Here is a 21,074-nt window from a genome sequence, read left to right on the forward strand (position 1 = left end):
TCAAATCATTGTCCGTCCCCCCCCCCGTTACATAGATCTTCAGTTATCTTATCTGTCAGTGGTAAAATAAAGAGCATTGAAATTCACTCTGTTTAAAACCCCAGAGAAGTTATGCTTAAATACAAAAAGTTTAGGGCCTACACATTTAGTCTCTCAAATATTTCTGGCCTATGACTGTAAAATGATCTCACACCCTCTGAAATTGCAGAAATGTCCCATTCTCATATACATGTGCATTAAAACCAATAATGAGCATATAAAATGAACTTAAAAGGCTTTAAATTATGCTGCTTAATTAACTCATTTTATTTGAACATAATACATGTCATCAAAAAGCCCTGCTAATTTGTTAGGCAGGAATCATGAGTCTAAAATACAAAGAATAGATTCCATGTGCAGGCGGGATAAGAGTACAGTGGCTCACAGCACACCTGGAGTGTGTTTTCACCACTCACACCAGATCCCTTCTTCAGCCTTCACTCAGGCATGACAGACACAATAACACAGATGAGAGCAGATGTTGTGCTCTTGTTGTGAGGAGTTGCGTTTGATTTGTATCTGACAACACTGTTGATAGTATCACTGCACCAATCACACCAAGGGAAAACATCGTATGACGCACCTGTTCAGAAAAGTCTACAGTAAAGACGCACTGCTACTATATACATAATCCATGCATCTACAGCATAAGATGTTTCACATCTTTCCAGGAAAATAAAATGATGCCAGTGAGAATATAACATGAGATAACGCTTGACCTGCATCCACTTCCGACCCTGTAGCACTGTTACATAGTTACAAGAATTACACAGGTAGTAAAGTCTCCCTTCTTCACTGCAAGATGTCGTATCCATATGATGTAACAGGAACAGATTAACACTCTTATCTTAGATTAGACATCAGCTCTCGTCTGCAGGCGACGTGCCCAGTTGCTCATTGACTACACTGGGACCTCCCTAATTATAGTCAACCTGTCTCAGCCCTGCTCAGATCAAATCAATGACACCAGTGTGTCCTCTTACCTTCTCACAGTTTTCATTTTTATGTGAAAGTGAGATCTTTTAAAAAGTAAGAGTAAAATGAATCGCTGCATCATCGAGGCTCATTTTTACTAAATATTCCAAAATATAGCCACGTGTCAGCATTTATAATTAGGCTGTTCAACTAGTACACTGTTATCCCTCTGTCACTCACAGCTAGAGAACAGAGTTCGCAAGAAAAAGTAATGCCAAGTACAATTACCTGTTACACCAAAACAAAGTGTGAGAAAGTACTATAACACATGCGCCGCTCGTTGTCACCTATTGTATATTATACGACTTTTAAACCACGTAAAATATAAAATATCCTGGATTTCCTAAACTCGGCGTCACATCACAAATAAAAAAAGAGAAAGCTGCACTTTCTAAGAGCAGCAGCCTTGCTTCTCCGTCCTGCTGTTTAAGAGACTACCTATTAGCTTGGTGCTACTGCAAATCTACTGCTAACATGCTACAATTGCATTGTTACACCCAAGTTAAACATTGTTGTCCTACAGAAAAAAAAACATTCAACAATAACCTTAACTGATTTATTTTACAAGCCTTCTTCCGTTTCCCAGAAAGCAAAAGCTAGGCTAGAAGCTAACGGCTAAAACCTGAGCTAGGTCAATAACCTTAAACCTATCTAAATGATGTCAGGCTAACGCCAAATAATATTTACACTCGCAGTGTGCGTACAGTCTATGTAACATACTCAAATACACTGACATTAGGGATAGGTGCAGTGCAAAAAACAGCTAGCCGGCTATTATGCCAGAAAGTAGACGGAGCTAGGTCATTAGCACAAGCCAGTTCAGAGAACCCCGGCTATCCTCCACACAGACACACATATACACACACTTCATCCCCAGCTTACCACGAGAGAAGTTTCCCGTTTGGCTTTTACAGTAACCACATCGGTAGCCATCTTCTCCCCCGAAATATTCTACTATAGTGTAAGACTTATTTCCTGCCATCTTTAAGATCTAGCACAGCTGACAGCTGAGACAGGTGACCGGGCAAGCCTTGCTCGACATGTAACCCCGCCCACAGCAAATACGTCATCAGTTGTGCGTAAAACAAAGGGAGTTCTGATAAAAGTGTTTAAGTGTTACAAGTAACACTCAAATAATGAAACAGCTTTTGTTTTTTGGATCAAAATAAACATAATGCATTGCAGCGCATTCTGTAGAAATGACTTTATAACTTCATATTTAAGAAGACAGAGGCAGGGGAGAGGATGAAGGCATGTTCAGAGGCCTGAACATGTTCTGAATGTACGGTTTGGAGACAGTGGCACTGGCATAAAGACAAGGGGTGAAGCTGGAGGTGGCAGATGAAAATGCTCACTTTCACTGTCACTGATAGACAGATTTACAATCCTGTCTATCAGTGACAGTTCAGGCTGAGAACTTTAGAGATAAAGTTTGGAGAAGAAGGTTAAGATGGTTTGAACATGTGCAGAGGAGGGGTAGTGGACATACTGGACAAAAGATGCTGAAGATGCAGCAGCTAGGTAACAGATAATGAGGAAGCCCACAGACTAGGTTCATGGATGTAGTGAAGCAAGACATGCAGAGAGTTGGTGTGACAGAAAAGGATGCACGGGACAGGATGAGAGGGAGGCAGATGATCAGTTGTGGTGAGTCCTAACATTAGTAATCAAAAGAAGATTATTTAAAAACTCAGTTCTATCAATTAAATAAAGTAATAACTGAAATCAGGCTATATACCAACAGCTGCTTCCCCACTCTTAAATTAAACATCGTATGGATTAAGTAAACTAAAACAAAAAATTACAAAAATAAAGACCTTCATTGGGGGGAAATGGGCAGATTTCTCACCAAAAGCTTTGTGACACATAAAATTCCACAAGTTATAATTAAAGAACTGTACACCATATTTATTAAATTATCTGTGCAAAGAGGAAAGACAGCAAAGTAAATCCAAAACAAGATCCTGCATAAACAAGACCGAGGGAGAGTTTGCATGTAGAAAAATAACTTAGAAAATCACAGCTGGAACAATGATTTAGTTTTATGCAATTACAAAAATGGCGTTGGAGTGAAAAGCGCTTTGTCCAGTCCTAAGTTCTGTTTTACTTTTACAGTTTTCTCTCATTTAGCCACCAGTCAATTTTCTTGGGTTTCACATGGATTCATAGGTTCACAAAACCAGGATATTGGTTGTCTGATAAAAGTTGCCTCCATTCTTCCAACCACACAACAAAATAGACCTAAACAGGATTGTGAAAGCAGCTTGTGAGTTGAAACGCTACAGACAGACACAAACCTCTAAATAAACACGTGACTTTATGTTGTTCAGTGGTTTCTAATTGAAACTCCCCTGCGGCACAGGGATGTTTTCATGAAGGTATTTCATGCTGCCTTGCTCAGAGAAGTCAGCCACTGTGTGTCCCTCCCCTCGAAGGACCCACTTGGTGGTCAAAAGTCCCTCCAAACCTACAGGTCCTCTGGCATGTATCCGTGCTGTACTGATACCAACCTCAGCTCCTGCAAAATAAACAAAGTAAAATTAAATACCTTGTTTTATTTTCAACATAGTGGTAGTTTAGGTTCACTTGAAGGTAAATACACACCAAGGCCAAAGCGGTAGCCATCAGCAAAGCGAGAGCTGGCGTTCCAGAATACACAGGCGCTGTCCACCTGTTGCAGAAACTGTTCGGCTGTTTCTTCATTCTCAGTAACAATGACATCAGTGTGGGAGCTGCCGTATTTGTGGATGTGGTCCACAGCTTCCTGCATGCTGTCAACCACCTCAATGCAGCATTCCAGGTCCCCATACTCTGTCCTCAGAGACTTGACCTCAGATGGGCTAAAAGTTAAATAGGATGCGAAGCGAGGACCAGCATGAATCTTTACCTGTAAGAAAGCAATAACCAATAGTTTGTTAAAGAATAAAAAACAAACAAATGTAATTTACTGTATTTATGGACGTTGGTAAAGTGTTAAATTCTCTTGCTGTTTTTCCTATTTCTGAATCTCATTCAAAGCATACACCCAAATAATCCTGTTTCTTACTTGCTCTGTTCTCAGCAAGTCAATGATCTGGTCAAACACAGGAGTACGCAACAAATCTCTGTGAATAAGAAGAGTCTCCATGGCATTGCAGGCAGCAGGGTAGTCACATTTAGAGTCTTTGACTGGAAAGAGAAACAGTTTGTACAATCATTCAAAACCAGTCAGTTTGCATTAGTGACAAATGCAATTAAATGCAATTAAAAACCTACCAACATCAAGAGCTTTGTCAATGCTGGCATCACTGTCGACGTAGACGTGACAGATGCCCTCACTGTGGCCCAAAACAGGAATGCCCTTGGCTGCCCTCTGGATTTCCCGGACCAGCTGAGACGAGCCCCTTGGAATGATCAGGTCAATCATCTTGTCCAGTCTGCACAGATCCTCAACTTCCTCACGTGTGCTCACCTACAGCACAAATTCTTTTAGTGTATCGCAACAAATAAAATACTACCAGGAAACTAAAATTATATTTCTATAATGATTTTTAGTCTTACCAGTTGAATGGCATCTGCTACACCATGAATGGAAAGGGCCTCTTGAGTGAGTTGATGTAGAATTTTGTTGGTGTTGGAAGCTTCTTTGCCACCTTTCAGGAGCAAAGCATTTCCGCTTGCAATTGCTAGTGCTGACACCTGAAGTATAGCATTTAAAATGTCACTCTTTTTGAACACATATAAAACCAAAGACTTTAAAAAAGTATTCCAGACTGCGTAGAGATGGTCTGACCTGTGGCAGACAATCAGGGCGAGACTCAAAGATGACCAGCAGGACACCAATGGGGACCGTGATCTGTTCTAGTTCTAGGTTGTTGGCCACTCTAGTCCTCCTCAGCACCCGGCCGACGCTGTCCCTGGAGGAAACGGCGAGCTGACGCAGGCCAATGGCAAGACTGTTCAGCTTGGCTGTTGACAGACTCAGGCGATTGATCAGAGGCTGGGACAGACGACCTGTAAGAGTAAAGTATGAATAAAAAATGCTGGCGCATCAATCAATAAAGAGAAACGTGTTGCCAAGCAGGAGTAAATGCTCTGCTACGCGATGCCACACCCAATGACTCCTACCAAAATAGACTACAATGGTATCTGAGTCACAGATCTACATTCAGGTATGGATTACGCTAATCCGTGTGCCAGCTCTCTGCCTCTGTACCTAATGTTGTTGCTAGCTCCATGTCTTTCCTGTTTGCATTAAGAATTTCTTCTTTCTTTTCTGTAAGGAGCTCAGCAAGACAGCAGATGATCTCCCCTCTCTGAAAAAACAAACACATAGATGTGGTCAACACAATTCAAAATTAATTGACACTGCTGTCACTACGACGTAGAACTTATTTAATTTTGTGACCCTGTGCAACTAATTAGGATAATTTTTTCCCCCTTTACCTGTTCAGGGAGCAGGGAGGCCAGGGTTCTGCCTGCATGTCGTGCCATCTCTGTCTGCTGCTCCACAGTTGGGCCTGGTGGTGTCAATAACACCAACATCAAGCATAAATCCTCAAACCACAACAAAAAGATTCAAATGCTCTGTCTGAGTGGTTTTACCCAGTACCTGCAGGTTTCACTTCAGAGAAAAAGGTGCCAACTTTCTTCCCGTCCACAATGTCTGTGATGACGTGACCGGTGACTTTTGGATCTGTGCCATTGGCAATGATTACTGAGGTGCCACCCTGCAGTGCCCAGAGGGCTGCTTTCACCTGAGCCACACAACATGATTTAGTGTAATGCAACATTTTCATTACTGAAAGAACTCTGCCTCTTCATATAGTGAGATGAACTATTATCTGTCACACTGACCTTTGCTTCCATGCCGCCGATACCAACTCTGGATTTAGTCCCATATGTGATAGATTGTTGGTCTCCGGGATAGAATATATCAATGAGCTTGGCATCATCTGTTCCTGGCGGACTGTCGTATAAGCCTGAGGAAAAAATAAGAAAAATAAATCACACATACATAGATATCTTCTGATTTAACAAAAACGCGAAAAAAAAGTCTTCTATTAATGTCTGACTACCTGGCAATCATTAATGAATAAAAGCAAAGCATCAATAACATATATGGCAGTTGCTGTAATACCATGCATAATAATGGTTCACATTTATTATACATACAAACATAATCTACACATTTACACAAATAACATACTGGCCATTACTGTGATTCTTAAATGCAAATTAAAGAAAATATTATTTAAATAGTCATATCTGTACCTTGGACATCAGACAGGGCAATAAGTAGGTCTACTTTCATTTCAACAGCCAGCCGTGCAGCCAAGCTGTCGTTATCTTTGATGCTTATTACCTGAAACACAAACCGATTTTTCATTAAGCAAAAAACACCGCGCAGGTCAGTAACAAGTTCAGTTGCTACTACATTTTAAAAGCTTCCCTCTCTTACTCAGGTGCAAAGGAAACATTGCATGCAAAAACAGGTGTACCCACATTTACACCCTGTAGGTCACTGTTGGGAACAGGGGGTGGAACAACAGCGTCGTTCGTGTTAATTATCGGGACGATATTCATACGCAGCAATTCATGTAGCGTGCTGTTCAGGTTCCGGCGCTTCTGTTCATCGTGAAAGTCCAGATTGGTGACCAGAATCTAAGGAGGTGGAAAGAAATGTGAAGAAGTATGTGACATTTTAGTCAGATGCTGTAGGTATTTTATTCTATGCCAAACGTAGAGCACATACTTGTGCAGTGCAGATGCTGTATTGGGTGAACATAGCTTCGTACAGCGCCATCAGACCGCTCTGCCCAGCAGCTGCACAGGCTCTTGCTTCCAAAACTGGGACTGTCTGAAAGACAGTGAGATTTAAACAAAGTTAACAAGATTTCGAAAGAAAGAAATCAGCACACTGTTATACAGTCTACATTTACAAAATAGAGAGTCCAAGTTCCTTCTGTTAAAGCTTATTCACCATGTCTTTCAGTTGGTTCTGCCCAGAATGCAGAGCTTGTCTGACACTCTGAGACAGCAGTATCTCATGTCTCAGTCGCTGCTTCCCAAATGCCACAGCACCACTCGTAACAATCATCATCTCCCTGCCTTGATTCTGTAGCATGGCCACCTGGTGGAACACAGAAACAATAACATTTAAGATCTCTTTTCTTTGGAGCAGTAATTCCTCTATAAAAGACACTTTGTATCAACATTATTACCTGCTCTACTATTGAAGCCAGTCGTCCCAGTGCCAGACCACATTCATCTCCACGCGTCACCACAGCGCTCCCAAGCTTCACTACAATGCGTTTGGCTTGCTTCAGCTCACTGCGGTGTGCAAAGGACTTCCCATGGGATCGAGGGAGAACGACTGCGGGGAATAAAGAAAACAGTCACATTTTAACAGGCATAGGCAGCCGAGGAAGAACCAACACATATCGAAGTGATCCTGAGATTTGTGTACAAGCCTAGTATGATGAAGCACTTGGCTGATCACTTACATTTAGCCTGGGAAAAGGCTCTGATGTAGACTGGGCACACATTTGATTGCCGTGTTCTGAATGGCAGAGGAGAGCAGGAAGCCAACCTGGCAAACATGGCACTGAAAATTCAGGACCACTGTGATGAGCACAGAAAGCAATGCATGGTTAGTTTAACAATGGAATAGCATCAAATTAAATAAGCAGCTTCTGGGTAAAACAAACAGGCTTGACGCCAACGTTTTAAATAGATATGTGGAGTTTTGCTGTCGCTTGAAAGCTCTGCATCATGTGTCTTATTCTTATCAGTGTTATGCGATATTTGGACTTGACACACTGACCCATTAAAGATTGTTTTGCACCAAGTTAGCTTAGAAAAATACCAGCAATAATAGGCAGGGCAATAGACTGGGCGCTTTTCACTTGTATAACCTGTAATACATATGAACGAACTGCAGTTTGCATGGTAGTTTATCAGACTATAGCAGCTACGTGTCGAGTACTTCTGTCAAAACATACCTAGGTTAGCTAACGTTAGCTAGCTTTAGCTGTTGTGAGCTGCCTAACTTGCCTCGGTTTTCGACAGAACAGGCGGAAGAGATTTTTTATAAATGACTCCTTACCCAGCGAGATGGAGACCTGGAAAGCCAACCACAGCTACACTTGTAAGTGAACGGCGAAATGAAGACACGTATTCAGTGAGAATCGCAGCGCTTCACTGCCACATCCACAGCCCACGTTGTGTGGGAAGTGCCGTAATGCTATTCACGAACGACGTGTACATAAAATATCGGGGGGAGGGAACGACATAAGACGTTGGCTTACGCAAGAAAGTTTTAACGTACGCATGAATTTTATTTTATTTTTTTGTGAGTGAGCACGGGTTGCACAAGTACAGAGACGTCGAGTGACAGTACTACACACTTAACGCTGAAACGAAGATTGGGTTGTGTAAAGAGTGCAGAACAGTTTTATCAGCATGCACCGTCTATATCACAGAGAATGCAGACTTTTGCAATATGTATTATGCTATTATTGTTATTTATAATTACGAGTGATAGGCATATTTTTAAAAGTAATGTCGTTTCTTCTAGGGGCAATATAACATCGCAATAACATATTTTTTTAAATGGGAAATATTTTGTAATGTAATTCTGACAACAAAACAAGCGTGACTGTAAACAACTAATATCGCTTTTTTCAAGTTTTCGAAATTATATCTTTACAAAATAAAACAAGCTTCGCTTAAGTACTCACGTGACTTCCTGGCTCTTTTTACACCCGGAAGAGCAAGCGTCCTATGAGATCTCAAGTTGAGATTACTTTATCACACACCTGTGCTCAAACTAAAGAAATTTCACACTAAATTGATTCCCTTTTCCTGTCATTTTTTTTATTAAATGACCCTGCATTTTGGACTGTTGACTTGTATTTTAATCAATTTCTTTGAAACTGTGCCATTAATTTGTGTGTCAACCATTTGAACCTGCTAGTGAAGCAAAAAACCAAAACAAACAGTCTTCAGTAATGTGACACTAAAGCCACGTGAGTGGCGTTTGTGCATGCCAGGACAGACCTGTGAAACATTAATGAGCAGGACAGTCAGAAGCACAGTGCACACTGAGCCACCATAACAGCTGTACACAGAGCTATGGGGACCATGGAGGAAACTTTGAAGTGTCCTGTGTGCCAGGATTTCTTCATTGATCCTGTGACGCTGCAGTGCGGGCATGACTTCTGCCTCACCTGTATACAGGCTGTCTGGGAAACCGATGTGTCTGATGAGGGGCCTTTCTTCTGCCCGGAGTGTCAGATATTTCTCCCCTCTGACCTCACTCTGAAGATAAATGCAGACCTTCAGACCAAAGTAAAGGACTTCACCACTAAGACGCTGTCAGCAGCAGAGCGACAAGCAGCAGCTTCAACTAGTGAAACTAAATCATCATCAACTATTTGCTGTGACCACTGCATAGAGATGCCATCAGTAGCCATAAGAACATGCCTGACTTGCGATGCCTCGCTGTGCCAGGCTCACGCCCTGCTCCACCAACAGAGGTCTGCTCTAAGGGAGCACACAGTGGTGGAGGTGACCAGCGATCCACTGTCTCTGAAGTGCAGGGAGCACCGCGATGAGCTTAAGCTCTTCTGTATGGAGGAAAAGGTACCTGTGTGCTGTTTGTGTGTCCTGGTTGGCACGCACAAACATCACAAAGCCTCTCAACTGCATGAAGCCAAAGCAGACTTTAAGGTGATTATTATAATCTCTTTTCATTACTTGTGAGGAATATTTATCTATTTTCTTCCTGTTGTTTTTTGTTTGTTTGGTTGGTTGTTTTACCAGAGGCATGTTGTATTTCTGTCTCTAGAGTATGCTTGAGACCACAATGAACCAGCTACTAAAGAGGAGAAGTGAAGCTGAACATGCCATCAAAGACCTGGAGTCACTGTATACACAAACAGTGGTACAACCAATACAGAAATCACACTCTTAAATTGCTTAACTTTTTAAATTGATGGAAGCCATTCTTGTTTGTCTAACAATGCATTTATCTCATAGACCTCTGCTGCAGAGTTTAGAGAGAGAATCTCAGACAAGTACAGCAGAATCCACGTCGTGCTGAATGGCGATGAGCGTCTAATGATGCAGATTATAGACGCAGAGGAGACATGCATGACAGAGTGGCTGGAGGCCCAGAGGAGCATAGTAGAGGCTCAGATCAAAGAGATAGATGCATTCAGAGCCTCCAGCAAATCACTTCTCCAGGAAACCAATGATCTGCGGTTTCTGCAGGTAGGGTTTACATGATCACTTACCGTGACCAGAAGTGTAGCACAAATATAGCTCAAATGTTTCCTGTTGTTTTCAAACAGCAAATCACATCACAGAATCTTTGGTGAGTATATTGCTGAGTCCAGTTTGTAACCTGAAATTGCCCATGCTTTACGCTGCTCCATATAATTATTCACTGAGCCTTCCTGTGGTATGATTTTTATTTTTATTTGCAGTGATCCCTTGGAATTTGCTCCAATCCGAGAAGTAAACAGAGACCTCTGTGACCCTGAGAAGCTGAGAACAGTAGAGAGGCTGGTGGATGAACTCTCGGTCGCTTTGTCCCAACATTTTCCACGAATGTGGTCATGTTAGTAAAGCTTTTTTCCTTTGACATTCTAAATCCAACTCTCATTATCATTATAACTGTGTACTAAGTAAATATTTGTATTTGCAGACTTAAGTTCTCCTCTTCTAGACTTCAAAACATCTCATCCAAAGCTGGAGTTATCCCAAGACAGAAAACAAGTGTACTGGAGACGCCAACCTTTCGGTGAAGGACAGAGCCCTCAGCCATATGACTCACAGTATAGCGTCCTTGCTCAGCAGAGTTTTACAGGTGGCCAGCATTACTGGGAAGTCATTGTCCAAGACAAGCCCTTCTGGATGATAGGTGTGACCACGGGGTCAGTCGATAAAAAAGCCAGTTTAAGCCAGAGTTCTTCCAGTCTGGGTGTAAATAACACATCTTGGTGCATCTACCATGGAGACGGACAGTACCTGGCGTGCCATGATACTCAGGAAAAGCAGCTGTCAGTTGGAAAGAGAGTCAGAAAGCTAGGCATACTTGCAAACCTCCAGAAGGGGGAGCTGTCATTCTATGATGCCGACGCTATGAGGCTGCTTCACTCCTTCTGTGTGCAGTGCACAGAACCTCTCTATCCCATTTTTAACCCATGCATTGATATGAACGGAGTCAACACACAGCCTCTTACCTTGTTTTGGATAAAGGACCCCTGGGATTGGCATACACGTGAGGAGAAAAGTGAACTCACAGGAACCATTTAACTGCCTCTGTGGGATGCAGAGTCACTGATCAAATAATTATTTTAAGTGTAATTTTCCATTTGTGCTCACATAAAATTACATTGTGAAAATGTCCAGCGTGCTGTACAAATCTAGGTTGTCAAAAATATTGACTACCACCAAGTTTCCGTGATTGGCTTTGACTCTGGTAAAGCTACAACGGCTTTTAACGAATATACCTACCTCTAACGTCTTGCTAAAATTAGGTTATATAATAATATATGAGAAGACACATCTGCAGACATATCCGTGACTTTATAATGTCAAGACTAAAGTTATGTAATCATTGCAGCACTGCCGTTTCTGCAGTTGACATGTACGCTAAATATTTCATTAAGTGGTATCAGGTTCAAACAGTGCATTTGCTCTGTGGCAAAGTCGATCTCTTTCTGCAGCTTAGCAGCTCTCATGTGTGCCTTGATGCAGTTCATAAAGTAAATGACCCGTGTGTAAACTGCTCATCAGACCATGGAGGACATGCATGCCTTTAGTCTCACATGTCAATGGCCCTACAGAGTTGTTGCCCTGCAGCAGACAATACACTGAGGTCAAATAACACAAACAGTAACGCTATATGTCTAGAAAAGATTAAGACACTTAACAATCTGATTTACACAATTCTTTGTGCATCACGCTTTTGCTCATTGTAAATAAATAAATACCTTTCTGCAGAAGAAGAAGAAGTCTGAAAGTTCACATTCAACACAATTAGAAAATATAACTCTCTCTTTTTTTGTAAACAGTAACATTATGCACCCATCACAGGGTTTTGAAAGTTCAGCCACCCTAGGGCTTGGTGAGGGCATACAGGAACAACACAGCACATCAGAAAGAAGAAGCATTTATTTGCATCATGTAATAATTCTGCCACAACTTTAGGACATTTTCAGTTCAGTGATGCAACTTGCCCCATTTTCCAGAGGAAACATGGTATAGCTACTTATATTGTGAGATTTTCTTTTTCCATTCTTTGTTTCACACATATACAGCCACTCAAACACACTGTGCTTAATTAAAAAAGTAATTCAAGCCTTTGGGTTTTTTCCATGCATGCATCATTTATGTTATAACAGCGGATTTCAGATTTTTCCATCTTTTATGTGTAACTGATAAGACAATCCAGCTAATATCCAGTACATTTATGAATAGTTTGAATAATCATATAATTTGATTACATTTTCGGAAAAGCGTACAGTGTGTAGTGGTTGGAGATCTGGCGGGCATATTAGTGAGAAACAAAGGTTGCTCAAGGAATTGCTCCTTCAGTATTTGCCTTGATCCAGTCCAGGAAATGAGTGACCCGTGTGTAGACCCCAGGCTTGTTCTTCTTCCCGCACTGGTCTCCCCAACTCACCACTCCATAAACAACATTAGCGTTGTTCTGCATGCACGTCAATGGTCCTCCAGAGTCCCCCTGAAACAAAATTGTACAGCTCACTATATGCTACTACTGGAACTAATGTAATAACTTTCTGTAGATGCGTTAGTAATATACACGTTATAACAGCATCAAACCATCAAATGTCCTAACCTGGCAGGAATCCACCCCTCCCTCCAGGTAGCCAGCACAGAACATGGAATTGTCCAGTATGTTCCCATAAACAGAACGATCAGAGCACTTTTCCTGGTTGATCAGCAGGACATTGGCCTCCAGCAGGTGGCTGGAACCATAATCAGCTGCAAAGATAATGCAGAAATATATTAGGGGGTAACCCTTGTTTCTTTTTTTCATATTTCATGCCCACTTCCAGAACAAAATGAGTGAATGTTCATCAAAAGTTACTGAAGGTGATCTCTGCCTGTAAAGCTAGCTTCGGATACCACTGGAAAAACCCAGAACCTGTTGTAATGGTCGTCTGACCACATCTGCGTTGATATATTGAGGTGTCAAAACTTGTCATTAAGGAGAGGTCATCAAGTGTTGGAAAAGAGTTCAAGCTTCATTTAAAATAGAAAATGTCAAGTGTTTATCAAATAAGCCAAATTATGTACATGAAAAATGGCAACCTTTTTGTAACCTTACATACATTGCTCAGTAGCACCCCATCCAGAGATTTTGCACTCCGTCCCATCAGGCAGTGGCGCATTTGGTAGACAGGCTGTTTTCACAAACTGGGTCTCATTGGCACAAAAACCAGGAGTCCCACTCAGCTTCAACAAGCCTTTAGGAATACATGTGAGATATAAATGTCACCACAAACTCAAAGAAAGAACATCTGAACAAAATGACAGAGACATTTGAGACAAGTATCACCTATATCATTGTAAACAGCTTCACTGGTCTCCCTGTAGTTTGGATTTTTAATAGTCGTTTCGACAGGTATGGTCTGAGTTCCGGGGTCTGGCTTACTCACTGAGAGACTTCCAGCCAGCACCTGCATGTCCTTGTTTGGTTCACTGTGCAAATAAAAAACAAAAGGGTTCAGTCAATATTACATTGTCTTACTTGTAATCTACCATTAATCTGGTTCTTCAACCCTGTAGCCTTACATGCAGTGTGCAGCTGTCAGCACCCAGCAACTTGCGATGAGAATTCCTCCACAGACATGTCTGAATGGCTGAGCGGAGCCCGTTGGCTTCACTTGCACAGAAACCTGCCAGGGTATAGCTCCTGGACTGACTTTCAGACCCCCAAAGATTCGGGTAAGAGCCTTTTTTGGCTGAGGTATGCCACAGGTGGCAAACTGTTTTGGTCCAGTAGTCGGAGGGAGAGGTGTCACAGAAGGGTGGATGGGCTTCCCAGTTGATGGTATGGCAGTTGCTGGCAGCTTACCAGTAGGTTCTGGCTGCGGTGGTTCAGGCTGTGTCGGTTCTGGCTGTGGTGGTTTAGGCTGTGTCGGTTCTGGCTGCGGTGGTCTAGGCTGTGTTGGTTCTGGCTGTGGTGGTTTAGGCTGTGTCGGTTCTGGCTGCGGTGGTTTAGGCTGTGTAGGAGCAACCTCAGTCGGCGGCCCATCTGAAAACACAGATCCAAGAAGATGGCACAGATGTTTTGCTGGCAACACTCAAGATCAAAATGTTGCCCATCATTTTAAAACTCACGTGTCGATACAGGACATTTTGGCACATCACAGTAGTCCCACAGTAACCTGTGGCCTCTTCTGAAAAAGCACCAGGGCTTTGGCTCTCCGTCAGGGTTCCTGAATCAGAAAACATGTCACTGAGACAGACCTCTTATAGGTGTTTTCTGCACATTGTATAAATGGAGTTACTTCTGACCTGCAGAAGTTGTGAGGGCCAAGGCCGTCTTTGTCCTCAAAGGAGGTGAAGGGATTAACACCCGATGCCAGGATGAAGTGGGAGTTCCAGTTGAGGCACTCATCACCATCATCCGTCTCGCTCACATTGCCACGATATGACTCTCCATCGTCCACATAGCAGTCGTTTGGACCTGAGAAATGTAAATTACTCAGTGAGTCAATGAATTATGATAAATATATATGAAGAAAAACTGTAGAATGAATTATTTACCAACATGGCAGAAATGTCCTCCGAACCCTTCGGGGCAATGGCAGTCAAAGTCATTTTCATCTCTGACGCATGTGCCACCATTTTTACATGGATTAGGATTACAAACTGAAACTTTGGAGAACAATAAAACAAAATTTAGGCTGTTGTTCAGTAACTGCTAAAATCCTCACCAAAGAGGAATTTGGGCTTTTTAAAATATATATATATATATATCAACATACTAGTTTTGCAGTCTGGAGGCTGAAAGGGTCGCTTGCATTTGCACTCATAGTGCGGAGGAGTTGAAGTCAGTACACATTCGCCATACCCGCATTGACCTCTTTTACAAATTCTTGGACCTTAGAGAATAACACCATTAGGATATTTTTAATAACATTAATTCAGTTTGTTTTTTTACACTTTGCATATATATATATATGCAATTTGACAAAAGAATGGAGAGGAGCGATTTTTTTCTTCACACCTCTCTCGCATTTTATTCCCTGGTAAGGTTTGGGACAGTCACATTTGAACTTTCTCCTGCCTTTCTCCTTACACACACCATTGTTAAGGCAAGGATTTGGGGTGCACTGGCCTGAGAAATAAAAAATGACAACACACCGTAATGTCAAAATTAAACCTTTCCTCTGTAGCATTAGAAGAAAACATGCCACAGATTTGCACGAGACGTTTGTTAGTATCTTACCGTCTAGGTCCAGAATCTTATCAAGCCAGTCTGAATGACCATTTTCATCATCCTCATCATCCTCATCCACGTCCTTAAAGAAGAGATCTAGAACAATACTTTCCTTTAGATTTACAGTTTTAATTCTTTAAATACTACATTTCAAACCATTTTCTATATATGTTACAAAAGCAACATAAAGGAGTACTAACCCTCAATTATATCTTTAAACCGTCCTTTCGGTCTCTTTTTCTCATGTTTCCCATGTCTTTCAGGCCGTGCAGAGTCCCGATGTCTGTCTTGTCTTTCAGGACTTGAAGACTCTGGATGTCTGCCATGACTTCCAGGATGCGAAGAGTCCCGATGTTTGTCGTGTTTATGTTTCAACTACATTTTTTAAGGAATTGCAGATGACAGCATAACATAAGAGCACGTACACATCCAAATAACTATCTCTATCACGCTATATATTCATGTCTATCTGTCTATCTAGCTATATATGTGGCTAAAGCTATTGACTTGACCTTTTTAAACAGAAACATGATCTACTGTGTTTTTTGACAGAAAATGCCACAATGTAAATAACATACAACGCATGTGATTATTAAATTCAGTTAATACATACTTCAGCAGGTATGAAGAGCACTGCTAAGAAGAGACAAAGGAAGAGGAGCTTCAGGTTCATGATGGCAGTTGACCAGAAGACATGTAGGAGAGTAACATGAGAGTGAGCTGACTGGGGGAGCCCTCGCACTTTTCCAAACATTTGGTAAGTACACTAACCTTTGAGTTAGCCCTTTCTTTCTGTCTTTTTTTTTTTCTTTTTTTGTTTTTTTGTCTGGCATCCATCCGTGTTGCTGAGTCAGTTGTATTGATTATAACTGAGCTCTTAGATAGTTACCTTTATGGTCCTACATAATAGGAGAAATTCAGCTGAGTTTACCAATCGCTTGTGAAAAACACATTTAAAATCAAAAGATATCTTCCCCCAAATGCTGACTTTAAGTTACTATATCTACATGAATGTTTTCCATGTAGTTTTGGTTACATAAGTACAGTGTAAAACATTACATTTCAGGAAATGTGGTCAAATAAATTTACTTGATTGGTATACATTCATGTTTATACCAAGCATATTTTTCTTAATGATTAATTGTTTAAATAAATGAACATTTAAAATTTATACATTTCAGCTGCATTAAAAAAATGTCTTAATGTTTATTAAGGGCAAAAAATCTTTTTTTTTTTTAGTCTAATGGAGCATAATAACTGTGTCTGCCAGCCTGAACAAATTCCTCACATTAAAAAATGTTAAGTGAAATAAAAGATAATCTGCCAAGCATGCCCAGGTGCAGAGAGCATGTTTGCTTAGGACTGACTGTTTGTTTGAATGTAGACTTTGGATCCACACATTAGGTTCATATCAGGATAAATACCAGTGTGCTTTTACTAAAATCATAATTCACTGAAATAGCTGGCAAATCCAGCTGATCCATAATGTGTTAGCAATGCTGAGGACTTTCCCCTGCTACATGAAAACCTCATGCGATACCCAAACAGTTACTAAACAGATTAGTACCTGATATATTTTCTTAGACTTTCACAAAGAATGATGCTCTTGCTTTAGTAACACCCTGGTTTTAATTTGAAAGTCTCAAGGTCTAAGTGATGGACATGCATGATTCCCACAGCCTTAACTGTAACAACCGTAACAGCATCACACTGAAATATTATTGTGAGCACAGAAAGCATTACACAGTCTGAGCATTAACACTGTCAGAATGTTGCACAAGCTCACAGAGTCGCTTCAAACTTCATAATCTCTTTATTTTAAAAAGTCGTTAGTTACAGCTTTAATATTTTTGCCTTATTGTGGAGTAGCAGCTTAAAAAGTAACTGTTCAACAGCTCTTCTGTGAAGTAAACCGGAGATCCCTGTTGGCAGATGAAGGGTTACAGATAACAATAGGTTTTGCATTGTTGCCATTGTGGTCATGACCAGGGCAAACAGCTAAGTAGAGGCAGTCTGAGAAGGTCCCCGTGCAGAAGGCAAACAGGGGTGTCATTTTGTCCGCCTCGAGAAACATCACCAGCCCTGCAGGAAAACTACACAAAACACCAATCCGGCAGAAACGCTTCGTGAAAGGCAGCTGATGCGGAACGCCTCCATGCCAGGCCGTATACTCGCCATCAAAAAACTCCACACACCAGGACTCAGGCCCGCGGCCGAGCCAACAGTCCTCAGTTGTGCCCTTCCGAGGAATGTTGGGGTAGGTGACACCGAGCTCCCAGTAAGTCTTCCCAGTTACATCGATTTCCCAGTAATGGCGACCAAAGCTGAAGCCCTGCAAACTGATGACATTGAGGGTAGTGTCAAAGCGTCCAGGTAAGTCAGGAAGTTGCTGCCAGGTGTCCGTATACGTGGCACTATCGCCTTGGGGAGAGATGATCAGCTTTGGGTGGGCGGTTTCCGGATCCAGGCACACCTCGCTGGAATCTGGAGATATTTTACATTTTGGAATTTAACAATGTTTTAATTGAATGTTTGATTGTAATCATAAATAATATAAAAATATGTAAACTGACAGCTCTTGATGAGTTTCTTGATCATCGGGGTCTGGGAGCAGACAAGCAGGAGCATGTTATTGGTGAGGCTGATGATCTGCTCAGCTTTAGCTTCATCCAGGCTCACACTGCTTGGGTCTGTTTGGTTTAGCAGATCAATCACTCTAGTGGAGGCACACAGTAAGTAAGTAAGTTGGTACATACAATAATGAAGCTTATTTCTATGATAGATTATAATTAATTTCCCTACCTGTCTGCTGTTTCCATGTCTTCCTGTTCAGGGTATGAAAAGAACGACTGGGGAAAAAAGTAAAAAATAATCTCGATTATTTTTATTTTATCAGATTTATATTTTTGTTAAGACAGGAAACACATAACATTTCCAGTTATATCTGGCTATTGTCAACTTTTTCACCATTGTATCAGGCTCTGTGTCCGTTTGGTCCAGTGCCAGAGTGAGTCTAGCCAGGTCCTGCTCTATCTCCTGGATCAGAGAACAGTTCCTCTCCATGAGCTCATCCAAGGCAGAGACAGCAGCCCGCTCTTCCATCTCCAGGTGGGACAGGGTAATCCTCAGGTCCTCATCCAGGACAGCTTGGATTTCTTGATATTTCCGAATGATACTCTTCCTTATCACTGAGGACTTTTTCTGAGTCGGGCATAAATATTTAGAAGTTAATTGCAGCCCTGTCACGAGTAATTATTTCACCTCTCTGTTCTGTGAACGGAACGAAACTCACTGTGATTTCTGACTGTCGTGCCGCGAGTTTCCTCAGCCTATATTTGACTGCTTCTCTCTGCTTCTTTAGACACTCTTGGTGCTTTCCCAGTGTCTCCTAAAGAAAGGGTTTCACACATATTGAGAAAACCTCAGTTGAAGCTAACAAAGTGGATCTGGCAGTGAAGTGCAGCTGCAAAAGCAGAAGCTCATTATGATGCAATGATAACGGCAACAAAGCAATGACCGACAGGAAAATACTTCTATCAGCCATGACAGCCTTGTTTCAGACTTGTTATAGTATGAATCATTGTATGAAAGGGTTAGGATTTCGAACTTTTACAATATGCTGATGACTTACTTTTATACTTATCATGTGCTTTGGCAAACCTTTGTTATAGTTTTACCATCACAATGTTTCTCACACATACCGTACCTTCACACAGTGGGTTCATTGCTTCTTTTTCTTGGATGAATTAGAGAAAATGAAGTTCTCTGCAAGGTCCAAGAAATTGTTACCATTATTAGCACCATTACTTGTTTAAAGAATTGAACTACTTTTCCTTTTTTTCTTTTCTTTTAGCTCTTTTCTGTCACTCCTGCATGGATGATTTCAGGTATGTTAAATTTGTATAGTAGCTTCTTGTTTCAGTTTTCTCCCAGTCGTCACTGCGAGGTGACCTCTAAACGCACCATATAGTGTTTGTAAGCTGTCACCTCACATTAAATTCAAAGGAAAACCTGATATATAAGCATGTCTGGCTTGATTAATTCATTTGTTTCTCACCTCTCCTTCTGATTGTATTTGGCCTTCCTCTGGTTTAGACCCAGAATTGCCAAACCTCCGATTATGATGAAATTCCGATTCCGACGATATGCACCTTGAATGTTCTCATTCGTTCTCTTAATGTTTTTTACACTGTTAACTTATTATGACTGACTTTTGAAAAAGAGCACAGCTTTTGGTTAAATGAATACTTAACTGTAATTTGATGTACGGTACACATACTGTATATAGCCTGGTGGCGTTTCCTATATTTCATTTTTGTCTTTATGGAGTTTTTCTTTAGTTTTGTCACTACTCTAATGCTGTAAAAGAAAACAAGAATCAGAAGTGACTCGGACTGTTGGAAAATGGTCTTCATTTCTGCTTACAGCACTCAGCCATACCTCGCAGTGCCAATTTGTTTGTAGATTTATGTAAATATCACTCAAAAAATACACATCTCCTCTGTGGCATGTGACACTGCAATCCTTCATCTTTATCCCATAATAATATCCCTCTCTGACCGAATGAGGCCACACTGAAGTTTTCAAATGTATGCACAAGGGATGCATTAATACTTAAGAGTTATACTGTTTGACTTACTGAAATTCTTCTTGTTATAAACTATTTATTCAAAGATGTGTGTAATGCCATGTGTGTAATACCACCACAATATTTGTCACTACAAATTGTCCCATGCTGTGTACAAGTGTTTCCTAAAGAATGGTGTAGTTGATGTTTGGTTACTGTGCTGAATGATGAAGGGTTGACACCAGAAGAGTGATTCGACTCCGGTGAAATAGAAAACTTCTCACCCTAAATGTGAACACACAGGCCTCCGAGAAGAAGTCAGTCACAATAAGCTACTCGTATAAGTGCAATATGACATGAATGCAAACCCGGAGAGGAAACAATTTATAAATAGGTTTTTATACTTAGATGGATTCCATTTCTCACCATGTGGTATTCTAAAATGTATACAATACATTCACCAGCCACTTTGTTGGGTTCACCTGCTCAGCTGGACGTTAACGCAAATATCTAATCAACCAGTCACATGGCAGTAACTCGGTGGATTTAGGCATGTATACATGGTCAAGACGACCTGCTGAAGTTCAAACGGCATCAGAATGAAGGAGAAACATGTTTCATGTGAGTTTTTGAACATGATATGCCAGACACGCTTGGCTGAGTATTTGACGAAACTGCTCGTCTACTGCATTTTCCCATGAAACCATCTCTAGGATTTATAGAGAACGATCCAAAAATGAGAAATTCTTCAGTGAGAAGCAATTCTCTGGGTAAAAATGCCTTGTTGATGTCAGAGACGAATGTTCAGACTGCTTCAAGCTGACATGCACACAAATACTTGTTATAACCAAATTATGCAGAATCAAATCGCGGATTGCAGCAGCAGAAGACCACACTGAGTGCCCCTCCTGTCAGTTAAGAACAGGAAAAAGAGGCTATAGTTCACACAGACAAATGATTTCCGGTCTGATGAGTGTCAGTTTCTGCTGTGACATTTGGATTTAATGTCAGAATTTGGTATAAACAACA

At 41.2% G+C, this 21,074-nt stretch overlaps 4 protein-coding genes across 9 annotated transcripts in view; all 4 read right to left on the minus strand.

Annotated features, from left to right (window-relative positions):
• Positions 1-2,072, minus strand: part of ate1 (arginyltransferase 1) — a 50,485-nt gene extending 48,413 nt beyond the window's left edge. For all 5 annotated transcript variants that reach the window (XM_005742383.1, XM_005742382.1, XM_005742381.1 and 2 more), the window contains exon 1: positions 1,897-2,072. In XM_005742383.1, coding sequence (XP_005742440.1) covers positions 1,897-1,996 — 100 coding nt within the window. In that variant the 5' untranslated portion in view covers positions 1,997-2,072. The remainder of the gene's footprint in view (positions 1-1,896) is intronic.
• An 826-nt stretch (positions 2,073-2,898) lies between these two features.
• Positions 2,899-8,790, minus strand: LOC102206205 (delta-1-pyrroline-5-carboxylate synthase-like). 2 transcript variants are annotated; one of them, XM_005742385.1, is made up of 17 exons: positions 8,736-8,790; positions 7,500-7,617; positions 7,218-7,369; positions 6,977-7,126; positions 6,749-6,853; positions 6,499-6,657; positions 6,268-6,358; positions 5,851-5,975; positions 5,606-5,750; positions 5,440-5,513; positions 5,210-5,309; positions 4,787-5,007; positions 4,555-4,692; positions 4,270-4,465; positions 4,061-4,182; positions 3,619-3,901; positions 2,899-3,532 (listed from the first exon to the last, which is right to left on the minus strand). In XM_005742385.1, the coding sequence occupies exons 2-17, from the start codon at positions 7,594-7,596 to the stop codon at positions 3,351-3,353; spliced, it is 2,340 nt and encodes a 779-aa protein (XP_005742442.1). In that variant the 5' UTR covers positions 7,597-7,617; positions 8,736-8,790; the 3' UTR covers positions 2,899-3,350. The 2 variants fall into 2 exon arrangements, with proteins under 2 accessions (XP_005742442.1, XP_005742441.1); XM_005742384.1 differs by lacking the exon at positions 8,736-8,790 and adding an exon at positions 8,102-8,264.
• A 3,683-nt stretch (positions 8,791-12,473) lies between these two features.
• On the minus strand, positions 12,474-16,177 carry LOC102203182 (hyaluronan-binding protein 2). The gene is made up of 13 exons (XM_005742474.1): positions 16,092-16,177; positions 15,679-15,853; positions 15,488-15,574; positions 15,266-15,376; positions 15,024-15,140; positions 14,803-14,913; positions 14,551-14,722; positions 14,374-14,471; positions 13,825-14,287; positions 13,589-13,731; positions 13,362-13,496; positions 12,866-13,011; positions 12,474-12,748 (listed from the first exon to the last, which is right to left on the minus strand). Exons 1-13 carry the CDS (start codon positions 16,149-16,151, stop codon positions 12,581-12,583), a joined length of 1,986 nt encoding a protein of 661 aa, XP_005742531.1. The 5' UTR covers positions 16,152-16,177; the 3' UTR covers positions 12,474-12,580.
• A 1,118-nt stretch (positions 16,178-17,295) lies between these two features.
• LOC102206699 (zinc-binding protein A33-like) lies at positions 17,296-18,887 on the minus strand. Its single transcript, XM_005742386.1, has 5 exons — positions 18,771-18,887; positions 18,446-18,679; positions 18,281-18,327; positions 18,052-18,194; positions 17,296-17,962 (listed from the first exon to the last, which is right to left on the minus strand). The coding sequence occupies exons 2-5, from the start codon at positions 18,578-18,580 to the stop codon at positions 17,367-17,369; spliced, it is 921 nt and encodes a 306-aa protein (XP_005742443.1). The 5' UTR covers positions 18,581-18,679; positions 18,771-18,887; the 3' UTR covers positions 17,296-17,366.
• Positions 18,888-21,074: the final 2,187 nt, after the last annotated feature.

The sequence above is a fragment of the Pundamilia nyererei genome, unplaced genomic scaffold (genome assembly GCF_000239375.1).
Source record: "Pundamilia nyererei isolate P.nyererei 1_Seehausen unplaced genomic scaffold, PunNye1.0 scaffold00120, whole genome shotgun sequence".
In the NCBI taxonomy this organism is placed as follows: Eukaryota; Metazoa; Chordata; class Actinopteri; order Cichliformes; family Cichlidae; genus Pundamilia; species Pundamilia nyererei.